Here is a 23,196-nt window from a genome sequence, read left to right on the forward strand (position 1 = left end):
TAACGAGGCGATGAAGCTCGTCTGAGTTCAGTCAGAGAAACTTGAGTTCAGACGGTGACGGTTGGATTTTTCTGTTTGGAAGGAAAAATATTTCCTTTCTTCACATTTAGTGAGTTCATGTTGTTGACTCAGCTTTTGAATGTTTAAAACTAAAACTCTGAACATTTTACAGATTTTTCCTTTAATGTCTCTGATGAATTATAGTTTGAAGTTCACAAAGTTAAATATGATGTGTTTGTTTTGTTTCATTTAGTTTTTATCCACTTGGACAAAGCCGGGCTCGCTGTTTCCCTCTGTTTCCAGTCTTCATGCTAAGCTAAGCTAAATGTCTCCTGGCTGTAGCTTCTGGTATCGATTCACTCACAAAGAAGAAAAACAGTCCGAGTGTTGTGGTACATTCCCTTTACTGACATTCAATGTCAATAGATTACATGGCAAACAAGCATATTGTATAGAAAAACTATGCACATTAATATTTACAGTCTTTATACACACAGTTTGGCTTATGGAGAAAGCAGTCGGCGGTTCATGAGTTCACTTTCAGGCAAATTGAAATGAGACTGTTTCCTGATCAGCTGCTGGCGACGGTGAGGCTGTGGAAGACTTCAGGATCGGATCCCAGCGGCTCGATGACGGAGGCTGATTTCATGACGGATTGAAAATGAGCTCTGGAAGATATATTTAAGTTCTGAGCTGCCGAAGGGACGAAACGTTCCCTCTGAATGAATCAATCGATTATTATCACAGATGTGTTTGTGCTGGAACATTGTGAGGCTGCATCTCTGCGCTCTGATCGCATATTTTACAGGTTTTCACTAATCTAATGTGATTTTACTGATCATGCTGTCGTTTAAAAGAAAATATTCCTGCAATCAATTTGTAAAATGAATAATTCGAGCACAGAAGAGCTCTGAATCGTCTCTCAGGTCACATCAGAAGCGTATTTTGGGAGTCAGTAAATGAAATGTGATAAGCTGAGACGTTTCTCTTTCTACACGGCACAAATATGTTTATTATACATTTATTTTTAACATGTTGTTCAGTGTTGCTCGTGGCGACAGCTTGTTCTGGTGGTCTGCGCCTCCTGTGTTAATGTTGTGTCTTTCTTTAGAGTTGTGATAAATATCATAGCTGTGAATATATTAGATATAAAGCTGTTTATTGCTAGAATGAGTCAAATAAAGTGTTTGTGTCCATCAGCGACTTGAAAAACTCGGCACATGTCGATGGTACAGAGTCGTATCTTTATAGACGATGAAATGATATTTTTCTCTGGATAAATAACGTAGAAATGAAACTCTTTAAACAGAGCGCTGAATTTCCTACTTGAACATTTGTGATAAAGTTTCCACAGGGACAAAGAGCTGAGCAGCAGCAGACTGGTTTGAGATGTTCGTCTCCCAGGATGACGTGAGGCCGGAGAGGAAACTGACCTGCAAGTTTTTGACCCTCTGAGGCGATTCTCTCCCGAGCCGAGGCCCGGGGCAACAGGCACCGAGCAGTTTCTTTCGTTTTGGTTTGAAGAAACGTTCAGTCAGCCGGTGCCGTGGCTGCTGTACTCAAAGACGCCCTTCTTGAAGAACGGCGAGAAATCACAGATGGCGTGTTTGGTGAGATGGAAACCGCCGTCAGCGTCGGCTCGGAGAGGAGAGCCGGAGGACGACAGCATCACCCGGAACAAGTTCCTCAGGTAACGCTGCAAGAAACACGGAAGAAGCATGAAGTCAACTCAAACGTGTCTGTTTCTAAGAACACAGATGACGAGAGGATCGACCTCTTCGTCTTTTGATCGTTGGATTTAATCGTCTTGCCTCTAAGTGACTCCGGCGCTCGGCGACCATCCGCTCGTCTCTGTTTCCAAACAGCTTCTTTGGAGGGAACTCGAGAGCTGCCAGCTGAAACAGACACACGACAGACTTCACCAAACACGTTTTAACAAGATTAATCCTGGAAATGTCTTCAAGTCTTTATTGACCGACCAGTCAAAATATGCACATGGGAGAGTTTTCCTTTCAAACTCGTCTTCAACGCTGTGAACGTGCATATTTCAACCCAAACATGTTTTTCTTAAACTAACCGATTGTCTTTGTTGCCTAAACCTCAACAAACAGAGACAGAAAACTAAAGTGGAAACAGAAAATAACGAGTTAACTGTGTGAAGGTAAGAAGTCAGCAGTGTAACAACACGTCCAAACGTTGTGACCTTTAGTTAAGTTGAAGCGACGGTCGCAGCACCAACACGCTGATATCAAACACTCTGTAGGATGACACACTCTCACCTCTGGATACTTTAACTTCAGGCTCTTGTGCATTTCCCGGAAGCGACTGTAACGTCTGAACACCGTCCACGTCTCGTCCATCACGGTGATCTGATGAAACAGGGAGAAACGTCGGATGTAGAGACGGAAGAGAAGATCAAACATTTACAGTCGAGCTCACAGCGAACGGACTCGGACCTGATACAAAGTTACTGTCTGATTCTGAGTATTAATACAATGATCATAAAATATGTTGTGATTTATTAGCAAGCAGCAAATAAAGTCACCAAAAAATTTCAGTCTTTATCTTGTTTTTAAACGTTAAATCCCTCCGTAAAGAACATAAACAGCTTCTCCTCTGGTGGTCTCCTCAGATCAGGTTGATCTCTGTGATCACAGCAGACGAGCTGCACGGAGACATCTGATGTTTAAATCATCTCCAGCTGCTTCAGCTGTTCAGCAGAACGCTGCAACTCTGTTTTACTGTGAAGCTCCAGAAATGTTCTGTGGACTACGAGACTTCACCTGACTTTATATCATCAGGAGGAGATGATGGCTGAGCCTGACTTTATATCATCAGGAGGAGATGATGACTGAGCCTGACTTTATATCATCAGGAGGAGATGATGGCTGAGCCTGACTTTATATCATCAGGAGGAGATGATGGCTGAGCCTGACTTTATATCATCAGGAGGAGATGATGGCTGAGCCTGACTTTATATCATCAGGAGGAGATGATGGCTGAGCCTGACTTTATATCATCAGGAGGAGACGATGGCTGAGCCTGACTTTATATCATCAGGAGGAGACGATGGCTGAGCCTGACTATATCATCAGGAGGAGACGATGGCTGAGCCTGACTTTATATCATCAGGAGGAGACGATGGCTGAGCCTGACTTTATATCATCAGGAGGACACGATGGCTGAGCCTGACTTTATATCAGATGATGACTGAGTTTACATTCATGGTTGAACTGTTCCTTTAAAATTAGCTCCACGACTAAAATGATCCAACATTAATTCATCACCAATTAAAATCCAGTAATTTATTATTTTTAAAGTACTTTTTAAATGAGGAACTTCGACTTTTACCTCTGAGATCTGAGATCTTGACTAAAAACATTCAACTTAAATTTAAATCCAGTCTTGAAATGTTCAGATAAAACAGATTAAAAACAAACAGATATCACCTGTAATCTCATGTTTCTGAATTAAATTCTTTTGTACAGTTTCTATTTTATTCTACACTTCAAAAACTAAAAGTTAAGTCGAGTATATTTGTTTTGTTTCCAGTCAAAATATCTCATTACACTTCATTTAAGACACGATCGCCCTAATCATCATATTCACGTTCCACAGGCAGATTTTTATAAATTATAAACAAGAAACACATTGTATTCATTGTGTTATACACTTTGAATTATTTGCCTTAATTCATCTGTACTTATTTTTGTCCTTGTGCTGCTGTAGAAACTGTATTTCTGCTTGAGGATTATTTAATCTCATTTCATTTTATCGACACATTAATTGACTGATTATCTTCTAAAATAGAACAAGAATAATAAAAATAACCAGCCAGAGAGAGAAGGATGATGACAGAGACCACACATGAGAAGGATGATGACAGAGACCACACATGAGAAGGATGAACGGGTCAGAACATTAATAACTGATGAAGATGATGAGAAAGATGAACCCGGCTGAGGAAACTCACCTTCACCTCGAACTCAAAGTGCTCGTCCTTCCCCTGCCCGCGGAGGACGTGACGAGGAATGCTAATTTTAACGGGCTCCTGAAGGCCGTCGCCGCTCGTCCCGAGAGGACGACAGACCAGGTGCTGCAGAGGACGTCACCGGGGAGAAAGGACACGAGACAGCAGAAGAGAAGGAGACGAAAGAGGACGAGAGTAAAGTGTTGACTCAGGAAACATACAATAACTATTGTGGATCAATTTGTGAAGTTGATTGAGAATAATTTCTGATGATTACAAAATAAAATCAGACGGTAAGAATTGTACAAATCTTTATTATAATCTTTACAAAATTAATGTTCACACTGTGTTTATCATTATACAACATTATTCCTTCAAATACACAATAATTATTCATCTTCATCAAGTCATCAGATCAAATAAATGTTTTTAAAGTGCAGAGCGAACTGTGCAACAGTGACATCAAGATTCTCCCTTTGAACGACATCGACCAAAAATCAAACACGAATCATCGACACGACTAAAAACAGTAAACAGACAAAAACACTGATCAGCTGTTTGTCTTCAATCGTTCACTGCGACTTCAGATCAACTACAGATTACAGTCAGGACAGGTCCACATGGTTCCTCCTCTCAAAACACAATCTTCAGGATTTTGTAGCAAAACAGACAAAAATTACATTTGAATATCAGATGTTTTTAAAATGTTTAAAAATATTTTAAAATGCTTTCAGATGCGTCCATGTTACCGTCACACACACAATACCTGAGCTCTTCTCCAACAAATGTTAATAACTCGTGTAAAGTTGTTCAGGTGAAGTTTCGTAGTCGACAAAACATTTCTTTATTCACACCCTTTTTTTAAAGCTGAAATCTTCACTGTAGCTGCTGAGCTAAAAGTGTTAGCATGCACCCCGTCTGCAGAACGTCTCCTCAGATCAGGTTGATCTCTGATCGCAGCAGACGAGCTGTGTGGAGACATCTGATGTTTAAATCATCTCCAGCTGCTTCAGGTGTTCAGCAGAATGCTGCAACTCTGTTTTACTGTTACTTGTTTTGGGTGAACTTTTCCTTTTACACATCCTAAAATAGATAAAAGGTGACTGCCAGATAATCTGTCACCTTCACCTTGCATATATAAGTTCAGGTGAAACAGCCTTCAAGTGTGTAACTCAGGTACTCAGGTGATTAATCAAGATCATGGCTTCTGAGCTGCATCCAAAAGATAAATTCCAGGAGTGGTTCTGACTCCTGTGATGAGAGACGGAGGGCACTTCAGCCGAGCCTCGCCTGGACTCGACCTTCCTCTCTGCTTTGTGGGTTGTAAACGTGATTTCTACCACCAGCCAGTCGTCATTCCGCCTCACGAGCAGACACCTGATCTCCGAACGCTTGCGGAGCTCAAGCCCTCGAAACTGGGGCTGGGACGGGACCAGACTGGTGCCCCGTGGCACCGGGTGAAAGACGCCGTCCTCACGGAGAAGAGCTACATGAGTGTCCGTCAGGAGGAACTGGGAAATGGCGCTCTGATGCACACGGGTTGAGTTCATGACCTTGACACTTGTGTAGAGCAGAGGACGAATGTTTGCCAGAGAGGGTTTGCCAGGACCGTCCATGTTCCCGTGGACGATGTAGAGGAGGTCTGCCAGGACTCGCTTAAATCTGGAGGTGACGTGAAGGCCGCTGTCCAGGACGATGTCAGGAACACTCGACGACCAATCCAGAGAGAGCGCCATGAGGTCACCAGAGAGCAACGGGTGGTCTTCAGTCCCTTCAGAGAGCTTTTCAGGAGAGAGGACCTTCAGTAAAGCCCTGCAGAGCTCCTGGGTGAGCGCTCTGCTGTGGGTGAAGACGGCCAAGACTGTGTCTTCTGTGCAGCCAATGAGGCGGACGTGCTGCCCTGCCAAGCTAATCTGGACCTTCTTAATTTCCATGAGATCAAAATGGTGAAAGACAGCTAAGGTGTCGCTTGAACTGAATTTACTCGACAGCACCGTCATGTCCTTTTCTGATAAGAGCAAGCAGCCCGGCTTTGGGATGGGCTGCTGACGGTTGGCCGTTTGGATCCAGAAGATACTCAGGAGCTTGTTGACTTTTATTTGAGGAGCAAGAGATTCCAACTTTTCTAGAATCTTCTGGGATGAAAGTGACTGTAGCTCAGACAAGGCCGGCGGCAGCTGGACCAGGTTCTGATAAAACACTTCAGGACAAGTGTTTTTGAGAGACGACACGGAGCCTTCGGGCCACCCGGAGACGCCCGGGATCGCAGACATGTTGCAGTTCTGAGGAAGACTCAGGGTGCGATCCATCGACAGATCGACTGGACTGACTTTGTTTTCTGCAAGGACACGAGGTTCTGGCTCCGGTTTCAGCTGCATTCGATGAATCAGCGGCAGCTCTTTGGACATCTTGGTCACATACTGCGAGAGTACGACCTTCATGTCACCAGCTCGGACATTTTGAATGATGTCCCGCGTGTCCTGCAGCCTTTTACCGGCGTCCTTGTACGCGTCGGACAGCCTTCCAGTAAAATATCCCAAATCGTAGCTCCAGTTGGCCGCAACTTTCTCAGCTCCTGCGTCTCTCACTTGTTTTATTTGCTCACGAATGGATTCCTGCAACTTCTGCGTGGAGGAGATGTAACCAAAGACAGAGTTCAGCAAATTTGAGGGTCTATCATTGGAGAGATGTTCATCATTTACTATCCCTGCTGCCGAGCCAGAAGAAGAGCGATCATTCACCAGCAACTCCTTCACTCCACCTTCAGTCTTTTTATCAGCATCCTCATCCTCATCAGGACCACAGGAGGCAGAATCGCTTCGTTTCTTATCAGTGATATTCTCGTTTTCATCAAATCTGTCGGTGGTTTTGTTTGCCGAGTCGACAGAAGGATCAAGTTCAGAAACAGCTCGGTCGACTTCACCTACAGGGACATTCACTCTTCCCTGCCACCATTTGTTCTCGTCACCTTCTCTGTACGGCACTTCCTGTTTCTCAATCAAGGCTTCGGCTGTGGATTTTTCTTCTCTGTGAAGCTTTGAGAGGCCGGCCTCTCGTTCTTCCGGCATGTTTTCCTGGATGTGAGGAGGGCAGTTTGCCTCGAGCTCCGGGGCCGGTGAGAAGCTAGACCACGACCCACAGCCTCTCTGTGTGCACAAGGTGGAGGGAGAGTCCATGACTACATCGTCAAGAAGGACGTGAAGGTTCTTTGAATTACACTGAAGTCCTTAATCCACCCAGAATTACAGTTCGTCCATCACCAGGTGCACAGGTGAGTCGTAAGTGATTCAGAATTAACAGGGTAAGGAGGGTTGGCATGCAAATTATAATGACAAGTGTAAAAAATACTCTGAAACTTTAAATTACAATCAAACATAGGAAAAGTAGCATTTGCAAATAATTCTTAAGATGACATCCTTCTTGGTGACGAGATGGATTATTTTAGCAGAATTTCTTCTGCAAATACTATTTTATCCATGTTTAAATCCAGGTCGTTTGAAATAAAGGAGCTCAGATGTAACATTTTCATGCTATTTTTAGTCTGCTAGTGTTTTTGTCCTCAGGGCCCAGACACACCAACACAACGTAAAAGAACTAGCGGCGCCAAAAGCCGACTGTTGCACGGCCTCATGACGCCCGTGTTTCAGCCAAAAACGTTGCACTTAAACACACCAAAAAGTCTACGAGCGTGTACCTTCTGGCCGAGCACCAGGTGGCAGTGGTCTGTATTCGTCACTCAAAATAGGGAAACCCGATTTTAACCCTATCAGAGTCATTTCTCTCAGGGATGGGCTGCGCCATAGATTCAACATAATCAGTCGGCTGGAAAGACATCGACAACGGGCAGCGGAGTGGGACACACCGCGAATACCTGGACCACAGACACTCACTGACGGTCCCGACATTGGCCAGCGGTGGACCGTCAGCCTGGTGCGTCAGAGCCCTGAAGAGTTTTAAAAAGTCTTTTCCAAAATAAACAACTGGACCAAACTTCTCTGCCTGGAAGAATCACTATGAGGCCCTAAGAGATCCAAAATATTCAATGTTCTGCTGTTTCAGCCGCTCTCGTTCTACCAAATAAGAAGTCAAGTGACTGATATTAATGATTGGAATAATGAAACATGATGTCGGTGCGTTCCCGTCTGACAACCCTTTCTATAATTATATGTAGATTTTCAGATGTTAAGATTTTTGTTATGTAATTTCTTACCATGCATATGAGCAATAACAGGCACATCAACTTAACTTCCCACCACTGTAAACACGTAGCAGTAATACTGATTTTCATTGATTGATTATTAAATTGAGAAAAGGATCCTGGTCTTACCTCATATTTAAGCCTCCTTGGATTAATGTTCTGCAGTTTTTCATCATCCTGAAAAAAGATGAAACTGAACGTCAACACTCAGCATCATAAAATGTTAAATATCCACTGAGTATTCTTAATTTGCAAAACAGCAGGCAAAATTTTTATTAATAACCTTCAAAAAGAATAATAATAAATGATTTCAATTGTCAAATTATACGTCATGATTCCAGGAAAAAAAGGCACAAATCAAACAAAACCAGGAAAGATTAAAAAAACCAGGCGGAGAAGAACCCAATTAAAAGAACAGCAAACCAAACGGACTGAGTTGATCCAGAACTGTATCGGGGAGATTCATGCAGATTACAGAGCAGGGAGAGTCTCACTGGGACATTCAGAGCAGAAGCATCCTGGTCTTACCTCGTCTGTTAATCTAACAGAGCTACTGTCGCTAACTTCTTCCTCCTCCTGCAGGATTAAAGAGCTGAATATCAGTTCTACACAGGAAGAGACGCTTCAGCTCGCAGTCTGTTTCTGGACCTCAGAAAACACTCCCGACACTCCTTTCATTACACAATCTGAAGATGTTTTTTTGTCCATAATTATAAAATGTTCAGGTGGATGTTTCAGGACGTTGGCAGACTGTTTGATAAAATAAACAATATCTCCACAAGTATTGTTTTGGAGCAGAAACCTGATGAATGATGTTTTCAACTAAAGGCAGCTTACGTCAGGAAACTGTGAAAAATGTCGACTCTGACATCTTTCGATGTGTTTTTCTTTGCGTCTTTGACAACAAATGACGGGATTCTCACTTTTTAAAAAGGAAGCTGGAACCAGAACATGTTTTTGCTTGAAAAAAGACTGACACTGCCGATCAATCATCTAAATGACTTGCGAGTCACTTTCTGTCAGAAGAGTCTGGATGTTCTTTAAGACCCCGTCCACACGTACACAGGTATTTCTTAAATGGAGGCTTTCTGAACCAGATGTTTTTCATCTGATACTGATAACGTGTCACGGCCGACGGCGATAAGATTATCAAGAAAGTCACATCTTTGTATTCAAACATGAGTTCCCAAAATGTCCTAACTCGTAGTTTATGCACACCGGAGAGTAAGAAAGGACGATTTCATTTTCAATATCTCTTGTAACTTCTTAAGTTAAAACTCAGACTTGTATCCTCCTCTAGCACCAGGATATGATTTCACTGATACTGATAAACAGCTGATCATATAAATCCCAAAATAAATCATGCATCTCTAGTTTTGGCCTTTCGTACACAAAGAAACTGCAGTTTTAGATGCTACAAACGGACCTTTTGAAAAACTCTGTCCTAGATATTCAGAAACGAACTGGACCGATGACACACACACACACACACACACACTCATCAGTGTTTGTAGCATCACTGATAATTATGGACTTGGACATGGAGTACGTGTTATGATATTGTGGGGTGCAGGTCGATCAATGTGGTTATTTTAGGGCCGATACTGATACAGATTATTAGTAATCCAGAAGACAGATTACTGCAAACTGAGACCGATTTACATTCACAGGAAAAATACAAATCTTCGTCTCAAAGTTGAGAATAACCAGTAAAGGAAGTACTTATGTAAACTTCTGAGGTACTTTGCTTCAGTATTTCTGCTTTCTGCTACTTTATACTTCTTACAACATATAGAAGTGCAAGTAAGTAAGTAAGTAAAGAGTGAGTTAAGTAAAGATTGTTCAGCGTCTGGTTGTTTCAAAACCTCGTTCCGAAATATACCCGTGTACATGTGGACGAAGTGTGGCGGTCTGGTTCACAGCTGGTTTGGATTCTGAATTATAAAAAGTTGAGCAGCACCTTAATAAAAGTCTGCAGGTTAAATAAAGGCGTGTGGATCAGCTCTTACCCTGAGGGACTCACAGGACAGAGACAGATCCATGTTGCTGCTGCTGCCGTTCAGAAGATTCATCTTACGTAACCGACGCTGGACTTCCTCTTCGATGTACGCGTTAATCCTGCAAAATAATGAAGAGGATGACAAACCAACGTTAGCAACAACAGAAACGTGTTTCTGGGACGGAAACAGAAGACAAGCAGAGTATAGTGTAGTATAGTGGGTGTACCTGTCGTCTGACAGCGGCAGCAGTGTGTTCAGACTCTGGATGTGGCTGACCGGGGAGCTGCTGTGACTCGTCTTCTCATCGTTACTGATGGAGTGAGTCCTGTTGTCTTCGCCTTCACTGATCCGCTGTCTCAGCTTCTGGATCTCCCGCTCCACTCTACAGAGAAAACAACAGCATGAGCTCTGTTTTCACGGCCTGCTCACCTCTGTGGCATCTTCTGCGTTCATGGACTGATTACTGTAAAGTTCTCACCTCTGCTGGTCCAGGTCGGCGCCCGTCCTCAGGTTCCTGATGACCGAGCTCTTGTGTCTCTGCTCCTCGGTGTCGGGCTCCATGGAGACGCTGCGTCTCAGGGCCGAGTGTCTCCTCTCCAGCCGGGCCACCGCCTGCTCCATCGCCTCCCTCTGCTGCTTCTCCTTCGACTCCAGGATCTCCTTCTCCTTCCTCCTCACCTTCTCCTCCTGCCGCGCCACGTTGGCCGTGAACTCGTAGGTCTCCTGGAGCTGCTGGAGCTGCTGAGCGCTGTTCCAGTGGAGGTTCAGTTTCTCCTCCTTGTCCTCCAGCTCCTTCTCCACCTGGTACAGCGTGTTGTCGAGCCCCGGTGGGCTGTCGCAGTTCCCGTTGCTTCCTCCGCCGCTGCGCTCCAGCATCTCCACGGCTCTCTGCTTCTCCTCGGCCAGAGCGGGGAGGAGGCCGTCGGCCACGCGGGCCAGCTGACGCTCCTTGAACTGCAGCCTGTGCTCCGCCTGTTTGACCAGGTGCTCCTCCTGGCAGACGGCTGTAGCCTCCAGCGCCCCCTTCTCCTGCTCCTCTTTCAGCTGCTGTTGTCGTTCTTTAAAGCCTCGGGCGAGGTGCAGCAGTGTATTCTGCTCAGCAGCGACCTCTTTCTCCAGGCGCTCCCTCTGCTGCTGGAGACCCTCCTCCAGCTGGCCCAGCTCCTTCACCTGCGCCTCCTTGAAGTCGGTGTATCGTGCCTGGGCAGACCTCGCCTCCTTGCTGGCATCCTCCACATCCGGCCGCTCTCCGGTTTCTTTAGCACGAAGGAGAGTTTCTCTGATCTCAGCCAGAGCTCGACGTTCCTCCTCCAGGCGGCGGGCGTCCTCCCGGGTCAGCAGGGTGGTGGCTGCCTCGTGTTTCTCCCTCAGCTGCTCCTCCAGCCTCCCCACCAGGCTCAGCTGCTCTCGCTCCTGCTCCTCCAGCCGCCGCCGCTCAGTCTCCAGACGAACCTTCTGCTCCTCGCGCTCCCTCTTCAGCCTCTCCAGCTCGCGGTAGATCTCGGTCTGCTCTGTGGCCTCCTGACGCCGCCGCTCCTCCTCGTCCTCCTCCTCCTCTGCTTCACCCTCCTCCTGGTGGTGCCTCGGCTGGAGGCCCGCCCCCTGGATATCCGAGCGTCTCTCCTCCTCGAAGCGCTCCTTCTCGGCCAGGAAGTCTCTCAGGCGGCTCTCGATGTCCTGGCTGCGGTGGCGGAGGCTTTCCTCCTGACGGAGGATCCGCTGCTGCACCTCCTCAGACTCCTTACGCTGACTCTCCACCTCCTGCTGCAGCCGCTCCAGCTCTGCCTTCTCACTCTGGTGCTTCGCCTCCATCTCCTTGATCAGCCTCCTGCAGCAACCACAAAAACAAATACAGGCTGTTCAGATCCGACATTAATCAGACATCACTTCCTGCTCTATATGCAAATATACACATCCATTACTGAGACAAACGGACACAAAGACACAAAGAAGTTCATGTGGAACATATTTTATAAAGTGTCTCCAACTCAACAACTCACTAAATTGAGACATTTTTAAATGGAGTCTGGACACTTTCACAGAGATGTGCCCTATATTGTATTTTTTTAAATCGCTGGCATCTTGTAAAAGTAACCACCAGTCTGATTCTGAACCGTCAGACACTCAACACTTCATATCGTCTGCTGCCAACTCAGAAACTGTTTCTGCTTCTTCATCATGTCCCACATCCCAGTTTAATATGACTTTAGTTTGTTAAAACAGATCAGAAAGGATTCAGATCTGAAGTGTGATCACATTCAGCTGAACTCTGATCCTTTACACGACTCCACTCTTCTACCTTTTCAGCTCCAGCTTCTCCAGCTCTTCTCGCTGCTGCCTCTCGAACTCCAACCTGTCGACACAAAAACCTCCATCAGCTTCTTTCACTCTCATCAAAAAACAAAAGCGAACACACACACACACACACACACAGACATTCAACACCACAACTAGTGAAGTGCAGTAAGTGAAAGCAGCAGTCGGCACAAAAAAAATGAGGCTTCAAACGAAAATGCCAGGCGATGTGGGAAAAGCAACGATGCATTCTCTACGGTCACACGTCAAGATGGAAACAAGAAGCAGCAGGGTGACGAGCAAAATAATACAAAAAAAACAGACAATGAGGGTTCAGATTTAGAGACTGGACGAGTCAACACATGTCTTTGTGTCAAAAACGGGACAAGTTAGACAGGAAGTGGACGACTGAGTCTACCTGAGGAAGACGGGGCCCTTCTCAGTGAAGAGACTGTCAACAAGACGGGGTTCATACAGTTAATTCAGCCGGCTCTAAGCAGGAAGTGTGTACAGATGTAAGGTTTGATGTAAATACTTCAATATCTTAAAGGTTGTTTCAGGTTTGACATTTCAAATGTGTAATGAAGGAGTGAGCTCAGGGATTCTTGTGTCATGAAGATGTTTTTGTGTCTCTGGCAGAGAAGAGGAAATAAACAACAGAATAAACAACATTAAAAACATTGTGTCGGTCTAAGTGTTTTCATTGGCCCAGAGTTTCACCACCTGTGCATCTGTGTCGTGCAGATACAGAACTTGAATGTGAGTCCTGAGGGGTTTGATGCAGAGGGGAGATGCACTGCAGCGAGTCTGAGCTGATCATCACATGCAGCTGCTGGTGTCTGTGTGTGGGGACACTCACCCGGGGTTGTAGAGCATCACGGTGGACAAGTTTTCACAGGACTTGGACAGATCCGTCATGGAGAGGCTGAATGTGGAGAGCAGGCCACTCTGAGGGGGAGAAGTGGGTCAAAAACAGAGCTTTATAATTCAAATGTGGGACGTTTAATGATGGATTTTATGTCGGAGAACAAAACCAATTCATAACAACACTGGGTCCTTTTCTTCAAAGTATCTGGTTGTTTCTTGACCCATCAGCGACACCTTTTAGTGTCAGATCAGTGTGTTTGGTACCTCAGCAGAAGTGCAACGACAAAACAGGACGATACAGAGCGGTTCTTTTGGTCTACAACTTAAAATAACCGGTTAGATTCAGCTTCTCTAGAAGGACTCTCAGGAGATCACGTCTCTAACCTGAGGGACCGTCTCACCTTTCGTTTCTCCCTCAGCTTGGCCGCCTCCTTTGGATGGTTGAACCGAAACATGTTGGTCCTGCCGAGCAGAATCACAGCACCTGAACCGCAACACAACAAACAGAAACTAAAAAAACTGAACACGACTCTGAAGGAAACGATCATTAAAAATATTTTCACAGTGATGCAGCTGAAAAGAAGCGACTGATGAGGTTTCTGCCGTCTCACCCTGGTTGAGCTGCGACGGCTGCGTCACCTGGACTCCGTTCACTGAACACTGAGCTCCGCCGAGCGGCACCAGAGTCACTTTGCCGTTCTGGTTCTCAAACATGCAGTGTTCGCTCTCCAGGTCCAGACCGTGCAGGACTGCAGGAGGGAAAGACGAGACGGGAGAGACACGGAGACTGTGAGGTGTTACACAGAGACTACTGCCATGCACTTTATACCAACTCCTGCACGATGACGACAATCTGTACGAAGAGGAGATGAGACAGCTCTTCATAAAAACACAAATAAAAGGTTATAAAGAAGATAAAGATATCTTATATTTTAAGTTGATGGGTTTAAAAGGTGTCAATCATGTTGGGTAAAGATCAAAACACCGTTTAATTTGAACAGATCAAGAAAAATATATAGAATAAATATATTTATTCTATGTTTCTGTTCGTCTGAAGCTCTTCTGTGTTTCCAGGATGTTTGAAGCTGCTGTTTGTTGTTTGTTGTCGCTGTTATCTGCTGAAAAACAGTTTCTCTTCCCCTGAAGCTCATTAAAACTCACTCCTGCTGGTTTCTGACAGAAAACAGCTTCATGTGACAAACTCACTGATGTCCTGCTCCGTGGACGCGTCCTCTCTGCCCACGTACGTCCGTCCCTCCTGAGGTGAAAGCAGGAAGACAAAGAAAGTCACTTCACACAACAGGACACTTCCCTCTGCTCAGGATTATTAAATATTAGCTGGATGTCTTCCCCCTTTTCTCCTCTCTGGTGTGTGAAGAACATTTTCTGATGTTTCTGGTAGTTTTTGTTTAATGAAGCTGTGACTGTTTTTAAAAACACCTGAAGGATTAAATATCTCTTCAGTTCATCCAGATATTTGTGGACTGATGATCACCAGCTACACAGAAGGTTAAAGTCATACATCAAGCTTTAAGGATGCAGTGAGTGAGTAGATAGTGTGTCTCTGTCCTGCAGGTGAAGTGTTTCAGGTGTGTTCTGACCTTTAAGTGATACAGGATGATGCCGGTGCTCAGGAGGTCGTCGTCGATGCCGATGAGGTGAGGCAGCTCCGAGTCCAACACCACGCCGATCCCCTCTTTCCTCAGAGCGAGCGTCTCCTCCTGCAGACGTGTGGACACAGAATACGTGAATGTTTCTCCAGTCTGCACATTGTGAGCATAAAAATCATGGATGATAAACAAACGTGCATTCTCACCTTGAGGATATTCTGTGTCTCGTTCCATTTGTTGGTCCACTCTTTTGTCAGCTCCAGAACCTGCAAACGAGACAGAAACCTCCAAGTTAACAGAAACCTCTGCAGCAGATCATTCCCAGTTCACATGAACGTGTACATGTCTGGTTTGGTGCAGCAGGTTTGAGTCTGGTGCTGCAGTCAACACCTTCTCAGCCACCAGGAGACATTGGACTCACTCTGGCTTCATTCTGGTGCAGTTTCTCCTCCATACTCAGAGCTGTGGGCGAATCCAGGAGAGCGATCTGACACATGGACACAAACACAGAAACACTGAGTGGATTCATGTGACGTTCATGCTGTGGTTTTATTATTAAAACGATAATAATCACTAAGAGCGTGTTAGAGAATCCACAATACAAAAGCTCATAAAAAAGTTCACTGTCACTTTCTCTAAACCTGCCTCTCAACCCTGAGACCTGCTCTTAAAGGAACAGTTCACCCAAAAATGTAAATCCAGCCATCGTCTCCTCCTGATGATATAAAGTCAGGCTCAGCCATCATCTCCTCCTGATGATATAAAGTCAGGCTCAGCCATCGTCTCCTCCTGATGATATAAAGTCAGGTGAAGTCTCGTCGTCCACAGAACATTTCTGGAGCTTCACAGTAAAACAGAGTTGCAGCGTTCTGCTGAACAACTGAAGCAGCTGGAGACTTGATTTAAAACATCACCATGGAGGGAGGAGATGATGACTGAGTTTACATTTTTGAGTGAACTGCTCCTTTAACTCCGCCCGCCTCTGTTCACCTGGTTGCCCTGAACCAGCAGAGCCTTCAGCCGGGCGATTTCAGCCCGCAGCTCTCGGATCAGCCGGACGTTGCCGTCCTCGTTGATAGTGGGTTTGTTGATGATGTTCTTGGCTCGGTTGGCGTATCGCAGCGTGCTCAGCGTCTCGCCGTAGTTCACGTCAGCGGGGGAAATCGCTGCGATGGGAATTTAAACAGAATTACATCAAACATTTCTGTTTCGTGGGAAAGTTTAAATGTCTGTCTGTGATTCAGTGTTCGCTGCTCACTGGCGATCATGATGGTCTTGGAGTTTCCGCCCAGGCTGTCTTTCAGCAGCCACGTGAGCACCGAGTCTCTGTAGGGGACGAACACCGACTTCTTCTTCAGGTTGGTGTTCACGCCGTCCTGTGACATGTCAGCTGGACACACACACACACACACAGTCAACAACCAAAACACACATCGATGAATGATTCAAAGCTGATCATCATCTTGTGTCTCTGACCCAGAGAAGAGATGACGTTGCCGAGGGTAACCAGCGACTTGTTGATGTTTCCTCCTTCTTTCAGTCGGACGCCGGTCGCTCCGGTGGCGTCGGCTCGCTCGCTGCCGGCCAGATCGACCAGGTGGATCTTACTGACCGTCTCACTGGGCATCTCTGCATCGAACTTAGCCTGACAGAGACAGAGACAGAGACAGAGACACAGACAGAGAGGGAGACGTCGTTGTCACAGTTTTGAAGAAGCTACAGTAAGTGCTCATGAGGACGTAATTTTAGAGAGGAAACAGGAAAGCGTTTCTCTCTCTGGAGTCAGCGAAGAGTTTCCGACCTGTGTGAAGTTGATGGTGAAGATGGCGTGCGAGCGGCTGCTGACGTCGTTCATGCCGGTGCTGGCGGTGGTGCGGTTGATGTTTCCAGCCTCCATCAGCTCCTCCACGTCGCTGTAGTTCTGCACCAGGTGTTTGGACAGATCTGAGATCAGGGAGGATGAAGCAGGTTAGAGGAAGTTGACTCGTGAACAAAACACTGAGAAAACGTGTGTGATGATTGATGAAACGTACCTTCTACGTAGGGTCCGTCCTTCGGGTGCTCTCTGACCCTCAGGTTGTAGGTCTGAGTGGATTTCCTCCTCAGCAGGTCTCTCACCCGCTCGTTGTAGATCTCCAAGTAGCTGAAGGCAAAAAATCAGAGGAGAACATGGTGACACCACCGTCTTAGTGCTCTGCAGCTCATCCAGGTCCTTCTTCTTCTTCTCTCGCTCATATAAAGCGCAGCATGAATCTGGTCTCACCTGACTTCTGTTCGAAACGAGGCTTCATCCCATCGAGTCGACTCAGAGATTCTGCTGAACAAACCTTCACAGAACCTCGGGATCAGACCCGCATCTCCCTGAAACGACAACATGTTCAGACTAGGGCAGATTTTCACTGCACGGTAACGACGTCGTGATATTTATCTTTAACTTTGTTTACTGTGTGTTTTGTCTCTTTGTTTGGCAAATAAATGAACCCTTAAAATACGAGTGTACTCCATTAACAGTGAGAAGGTAACTTATATATGTGAGAGTGAACTGAATATCTTCATATTTATTGGACTTCTAGTGGGGCACAACGAGCAGTTAGAGGACATCACCTCCACCTCTGTGGCCTCGGAGACGTACTGACGTCACTGTGTTGCTGTTATTCAAGACAATCATCAACAGATAAGCGAAAATAATCGTTAGTCGCAGGCCGACTGTCCAAACTCATCGTCTGGAGACGAGAAGGTTCAGTCGAACTCGGCCGGAGCCTTCAGTGATGAGGTCACCGAGCAGACGGATCAATAACTTAAACTCTGTGGGTCTTATCACTCTTATCACTCTGGATAACAAAGTCTGGACTGTGAATGTGAAAAATGTCTCACTGGGTTTCCCATCATGGTGTAAGACTTCCCCGAGCCGGTCTGACCGTAGGCGAACACGCAGGCGTTGTAGCCCTCAAACGCCGCCTTCAGCACGTCTGAGCCCAAATCTTTGAAAACCTGCAAATCAAACAAACAAACAAACAAAAAAGAGCTTTTATTTCTGCTAAGACGTCTTTCAGGCCTCTGCTGACGTGTCACGACAGATTAAAGGCTCACGTGACTCAGCATTGATGTTGCAGAGCTGTAATGTGACCTGTGTGTATCTGTGATCACGTACACTCAGTTCAGTACTTCATGTGACAGAGTACTTGAGTGTTTACATAGTTTGCTTCTTCATACTTCAACTCCAGCACATTTTGGAGCCAAATGTTGTAGTTTTTACTGCCTCAGAGTTAAAGTCGCACATTTATAAAAGAACAAACAGTGATTCAGATATTCAGAGCGAGTGGCGTGTCGACAACGCAGCAACGTTTAATCAGCTGTGACACACACTCAGACGTACACAGGGACAGGAGAAGATGCAGTTCTGCAAAACATCTGCCCAGAATATTTCCCCGCTCGGTCTCTTACGCTTCCTCATGACCCGCTCACGCTGCAGCTTTACTTCTACAGTGGGATCTTCAGGTGCAGCTGCTTCTAACTCTTCTCTGCTTGCCTGCATTTCATTTTACACTCTTTCCTTGATATTGTGGACACATCCAAGAATTTGTATTCTCTACAAAGATGGAATAATTATTACATATGTGTCTTATTATAAATAATAACTGTAGTAACACACGTAAGCTGTAAAAATGGTTTTGGAAATGACGTCCCTGAAGGAAACGTTGGCGCTCGACCCGACAGACACTGACCTTCTCCTGGGAGACGAACGTGGAGCTCTTACAGTCCGTGGAGTCGTAGGAGAAGTCGTACGTGAAGGTTTTGGTTCGGTCCCTCGTCGACTCGCCTGCGATGCCTTCAGGGAGCTTTGGAAATCAGAGAGCAAAATTAAAAAGGGCACATCTTCAGCCTGAGTTACCGCCTGTGAGAACAGTAAAGGAGAAAGTACCTTCAGGTTGGTGACGGAGGTTTTGTTTCCTTCCATCTTGATGATGCATTTTGCGGTCAAGTCCTTCTCCCTGTGAGGGATCAATGATTATGTATTAATTACATCACACACATCATGAACATGTGACAGAAGTCAGCATTTAAATCCTCTTCCAGGATGTGATCAGGTGAGTTCGGCAGCTTTTTCAATGCTGAGAAAACAACAACATCTTTGTTCAAACCTGCCTGAGATCATTGTAAGTTGCTGTAATGAATTTTATTGTTGCTCAAAAACAATCTTTGTTATCTTAAATGAATATTGTCTCACTTTATAAGTAAAGAATCTTTCACAGTTAGATAAATATGTTCACAGAGCTGCGACGATTCATCTGTAATTAATCACAACATCCGTTTGTAAATCTGCAGTCCTCTGGTTTCTCCTCTGAACAATGAACACAGACGACGCCACCTTGACGCCGGCTGTCGTCTTTTGTGTTCAAGTGCAGCTTGTTGGCTGAGACACAGTCGACCTTCATCGCCTGGTTCTTCTGGACCTGATCCAGCTTCTTAAACGTGAACACTCTCTGGTGTCTTTGCTCGTCTCTGAGAGGAAACTGAATATCTAAACGAGACATTTGAGGACGTCAACTTGATCGACAGTTTCCACCAGTTCCTGATATTTTACAGCCCAAACGACTGATCAGTGCAGGTGGAGAGTGGTCAACAGACTGAAGCCTGAAACATTATTAATATAATAATAATAAATAACTGAAGTGTTTCTGTGGTAAAAGTCTTCAAGCTGAGACTTAAACACTTCCCAGCACTGTAACCGGGCTCTGCTGTTGCACGTGTGTTGGCGCGACTCCAGACAAACCTGCCCGACATCATTAAAACCACATGACTGCAGTTTAATTGTCTCAGCAGGGCGACGACGTGTTTGCTCAGTCACGTCTGCTCTTCTGTCTCCACCCCAGTTTGTTCTCGGCCTGTATCAACATCCTCCTCCGACCTCACGAGGCCTCTAATTACTGTACAAAGGTTTCAAACAGGTGCTGCACCTCGGCCCGTTCAGGCACCGACCAGGAAGAAGAGGAATGAATGTTAAATCACAGTAGAGACTCAAACTAACTAGAAGACAGTTTATACATCAGATCTAGTTGTTTTAGTTCTTCAGCATCTTTTCCTTCCACGTGCATTCGTTCTCCTGAAAGCTGCTTCCTGTTTGAGTCGAGCAGAAACAGAAACACTTGATTTCTGTGTCGACGGTCGATGTTTGAAAAGCTTCTTCAGTTTGTAGGTCACTTCATCACGTCTGTTACCTCAGAGCGACACAGTGACTGAACAACACGTTACGTAACGTTATGAGCTCATCATGTAACGAAGGTTCACTCAGACACACGAGACCGTTTAGAGACTGTGTTACAGTTCGTCCCGAGTTTAGTCGCCGGCTCAGTTAATACTTCAGTAGCTGTCTGTTGTCAGATCAATGGTTTGACTGATTAAATGTCACAGTAATATCTCGAGGTCCAAGCTGATTCATTCTGTTTGTTTCATCCAACAAACAACGATCACATTTTCTTTCATAGACGATGAAGAAAACAACAAATATTCAACAATCAACTGATTTGTTTCTGTTAAAAAACAAAGTAAAGGATAAATAACAAACGTTGATCCGTGTCAGAGTCTGACCGACGTATCGGCCGGTCGACGTTATCAGTCGATTATTGTCCTAACACAGATAAATCAGAACGATACGTGAAGATATGACTGGTTTATAATTATTAGATCATCAGTGAACTTTCCTGTTTCACTGACGTCATTCTGGACAATAAACTGCAAAATATCCTGCCTCCGTTTTTATCTTCGTGTTGTGTTTGATGACAAAAAATGAGTGAATATCACAAGATTTTACTCGCTAATATCGGCGCCAAAAATTAAGTCTTGGTCGGAGTCAAATAGAAAAGTAATTAACAAATACAACAACTGATTAATCCTTAAACTCATTTATCAACTACAACTGTGAGCAACTCTGGATCGCTGTTTGTCACAAACTGTCTTAAATCAGATCACTTTGATTTATTTCACATTGATTTCTATTCAGACAAACTTCTTGAACAGTTGTTTGGGTTTAGAAATGGAAAAGAAAGTTTTTTAACTTCTTCACACAAAAGTTGTTTTAATCTCAGTAACAGTAAACTTCAATATATTTAAAAGATTAGTTAAGATTTATTTTTTCCCCCTATTTTGAGTTACGCTGTACTTTACTCTTGACGTTACACTGCTTTATTTAACACATTTCACACTCAATCTTAGTTTCTCTTGTATTCCCGCCTGTTCGTTCACACATTACTGTGTATTTTATTGTTGTGAAGCCGGATTTGAAACGTTTTACACATATTCACTTATTATAATAATAAAAAGTAACATGATAAGTGTATTTATAATAGGATTAACTCATATATTATTCTGTTTTAAGGTCATAATGGAGAGAAAACAGGTCGATGAGCCACAAACATGAAGAGGATCCTTTAGTTGTGGATCTTATGACAGGATGATTTCTGTTGGTCAGCATGAAAACTGTTCACTGACACAACAGACTGAAGCTGGCTGAATATAAAACCTGAAGTACTTTAAACAGTGTGTGTGTTTTCTAACAGTGTGTGTGTGTGTGTGTTTTCTAACAGTGTGTGTGTTTTCTAACAGTGTGTGTGTTTCTGTAATCATCTCTGTCTCAGTCACACACAGGTTGTCAGAAATCACTGAGTCAACACCTGCACAAACCACTAAAGCAGCTGACCAGAGGCCTTCACACTCCTTTAACTCACATTAAATCACTTTAACTCACATTAAATCACTTTAACTCGCATTAAATCACTTTAACTCGCATTAAATCACTTTAACTCGCATTAAATCACTTGTTAAATCACCTTATTGACGCCTGCAGCTGTGAAAACGCCACTTCTGAGTGAACCCGTGAGATTTAGACCCTGACTGCCCGCGGCTACATCTGGATGACCTCAGTTAGCTTAAAAGAAACAAACGCTATTCTGATTTTAAACATGATCATTAGCTTCAAACCACCGTGATGGTGTCGTTAACTCACCGCCTGTTCATGGGCCTGACCCGGACCGCCACCCGGACCGATGCCATCGCACATCCCGCTGTTGTCCGCTCGGTTCTGCCTCGATGTGACCCGGCGCTGCTTTATAACAGCTAACTAGCTAACCGGCTAACACGCTAGCATGAGACTCAGCGGGCAACTCTCACCCACTGCGGGATAAGGAGGGCGAAAGTCGCACAGATAACCGACCGACTGTGCGCCAGCTGTGCAACCCGGACTGATCGGGCCGAGGGGGGGACGGTCGCCGCCGCGGACAGATGTTATCGCTGTGCGGCGACACCGCGTCGCCATCCCGGTGCGAACCGGCTCGTATCCATGGTCACTGTCAGGGAGCCGTTAGCCCGTTAGCCTGTTAGCCCGTTAGCCTGTTAGCCCGTTAGCCCGTTAGCCTGTTAGCCCGTTAGCCTGTTAGCCCGTTAGCCTGTTAGCCTGTTAGCCTCTCAGCCCGTTAGCCTGTTAACCCGTTAGCCTGTTAGCCTGTTAGCCTGTCAGCCCGTTAGCCTGTTAACCCGTTAGCCTGTTAGCCTGTTAGCCCGTTAGCCTGTTAGCCTCTCAGCCCGTTAGCCTGTTAGCTAGCTATCATCTGACAAAAAGAAGCAGAGAAACATCAGCTGATGACAACACGGCGGAGTATGGAAGCCTGCAGAGGCCAAAAGAGCGGCTGCATCATTAAACTGACTCTGATAGATGGAGAAAAAGATTATTACAATGGGAAAATGTCCAAAAATATATATTGTAAAATGTAAAATGTAAACATTCAATATAACTGTGTAAAATACGAAGAATCCACAGACTGCAGTTGTAATAAACAGGTTGAATAGTTAAACTAAGTAATCTGAAACGTTTTTAAAGCAAGAATGAATATTTCCTTATTCCAGCTTCTCTGAAGGGACGATGTGCTGCTGCAGTTTGACCTTGTGAAGGTAACATGATGTGAAAGTATTGATCAATTATTTAGATCTTCCATTAATTATTTCAGACATTTTAAAAGCAAAAATGTGGGACAGGATTTGCTGTTTAAATTAAATATCTTAAAGTGTTTGGACTGTTGGCGGGTCAACATGTCAACTCGTCACTCGTTTAATAAAGAAAATAGTTGATGTGAAAATGCACATTTATTATTGCGAAGGAACAACAGACCTCCTGCCAAACATCTGCACTGAAGTCCTCCACTTGATGTCTGTGCAGATGTTCTGGAGTTGTAATAAATAGGTCGAATAGTTCATCGAATTTTG

The 23,196-nt window shown here is 44.9% G+C and overlaps 1 protein-coding gene across 5 annotated transcripts; it reads right to left on the reverse strand.

Annotated features, from left to right (window-relative positions):
- Positions 1-385: 385 nt before the first annotated feature.
- kif16ba (kinesin family member 16Ba) lies at positions 386-22,493 on the reverse strand. Of its 5 annotated transcripts, XM_073490180.1 has the most exons (27): positions 21,944-22,487; positions 18,863-18,932; positions 18,666-18,779; positions 17,815-17,931; positions 17,204-17,301; positions 16,974-17,083; positions 16,742-16,884; positions 16,417-16,585; positions 16,199-16,330; positions 15,931-16,106; positions 15,362-15,427; positions 15,147-15,206; positions 14,932-15,051; positions 14,537-14,588; positions 13,942-14,079; positions 13,732-13,814; positions 13,323-13,411; positions 12,882-12,914; positions 12,468-12,521; positions 10,647-11,996; positions 10,395-10,550; positions 10,178-10,286; positions 8,298-8,345; positions 3,974-4,096; positions 2,280-2,369; positions 1,812-1,895; positions 386-1,696 (listed from the first exon to the last, which is right to left on the reverse strand). In XM_073490180.1, exons 1-27 carry the CDS (start codon positions 21,988-21,990, stop codon positions 1,535-1,537), a joined length of 3,993 nt encoding a protein of 1,330 aa, XP_073346281.1. In that variant the 5' UTR covers positions 21,991-22,487; the 3' UTR covers positions 386-1,534. The 5 variants fall into 5 exon arrangements, with proteins under 5 accessions (XP_073346281.1, XP_073346358.1, XP_073346063.1 ...); XM_073490257.1 differs by lacking the exon at positions 12,882-12,914 and having other exon boundaries at positions 21,944-22,485; XM_073489962.1 differs by lacking the exons at positions 386-1,696; positions 1,812-1,895; positions 2,280-2,369; positions 3,974-4,096 and adding exons at positions 4,269-7,116; positions 8,697-8,744 and having other exon boundaries at positions 21,944-22,492.
- Between the last annotated feature and the right edge of the window lie 703 nt (positions 22,494-23,196).

Source organism: Pagrus major, chromosome 1, assembly GCF_040436345.1.
Source record: "Pagrus major chromosome 1, Pma_NU_1.0".
In the NCBI taxonomy this organism is placed as follows: Eukaryota; Metazoa; Chordata; class Actinopteri; order Spariformes; family Sparidae; genus Pagrus; species Pagrus major.

What these genes read in the sequence shown, in the direction of transcription:
- kif16ba (XM_073489962.1), bottom strand. Translation starts at nt 21,990, where the DNA reads ATGGCATCGGTCCGGGTGGCGGTCCGGGTCAGGCCCATGAACAGGCG. An exon ending in GTGATGCTCTACAACCCCGG is followed by an intron (nt 12,915 to 13,322) that starts GTGAGTGTCCCC and finishes TCTTGTTGACAG; the next exon opens with TCTCTTCACTGAGAAGGGCC. An exon ending in CTGCCGCTGTCAGACGACAG is followed by an intron (nt 10,287 to 10,394) that starts GTACACCCACTA and finishes ATTATTTTGCAG; the next exon opens with GATTAACGCGTACATCGAAG.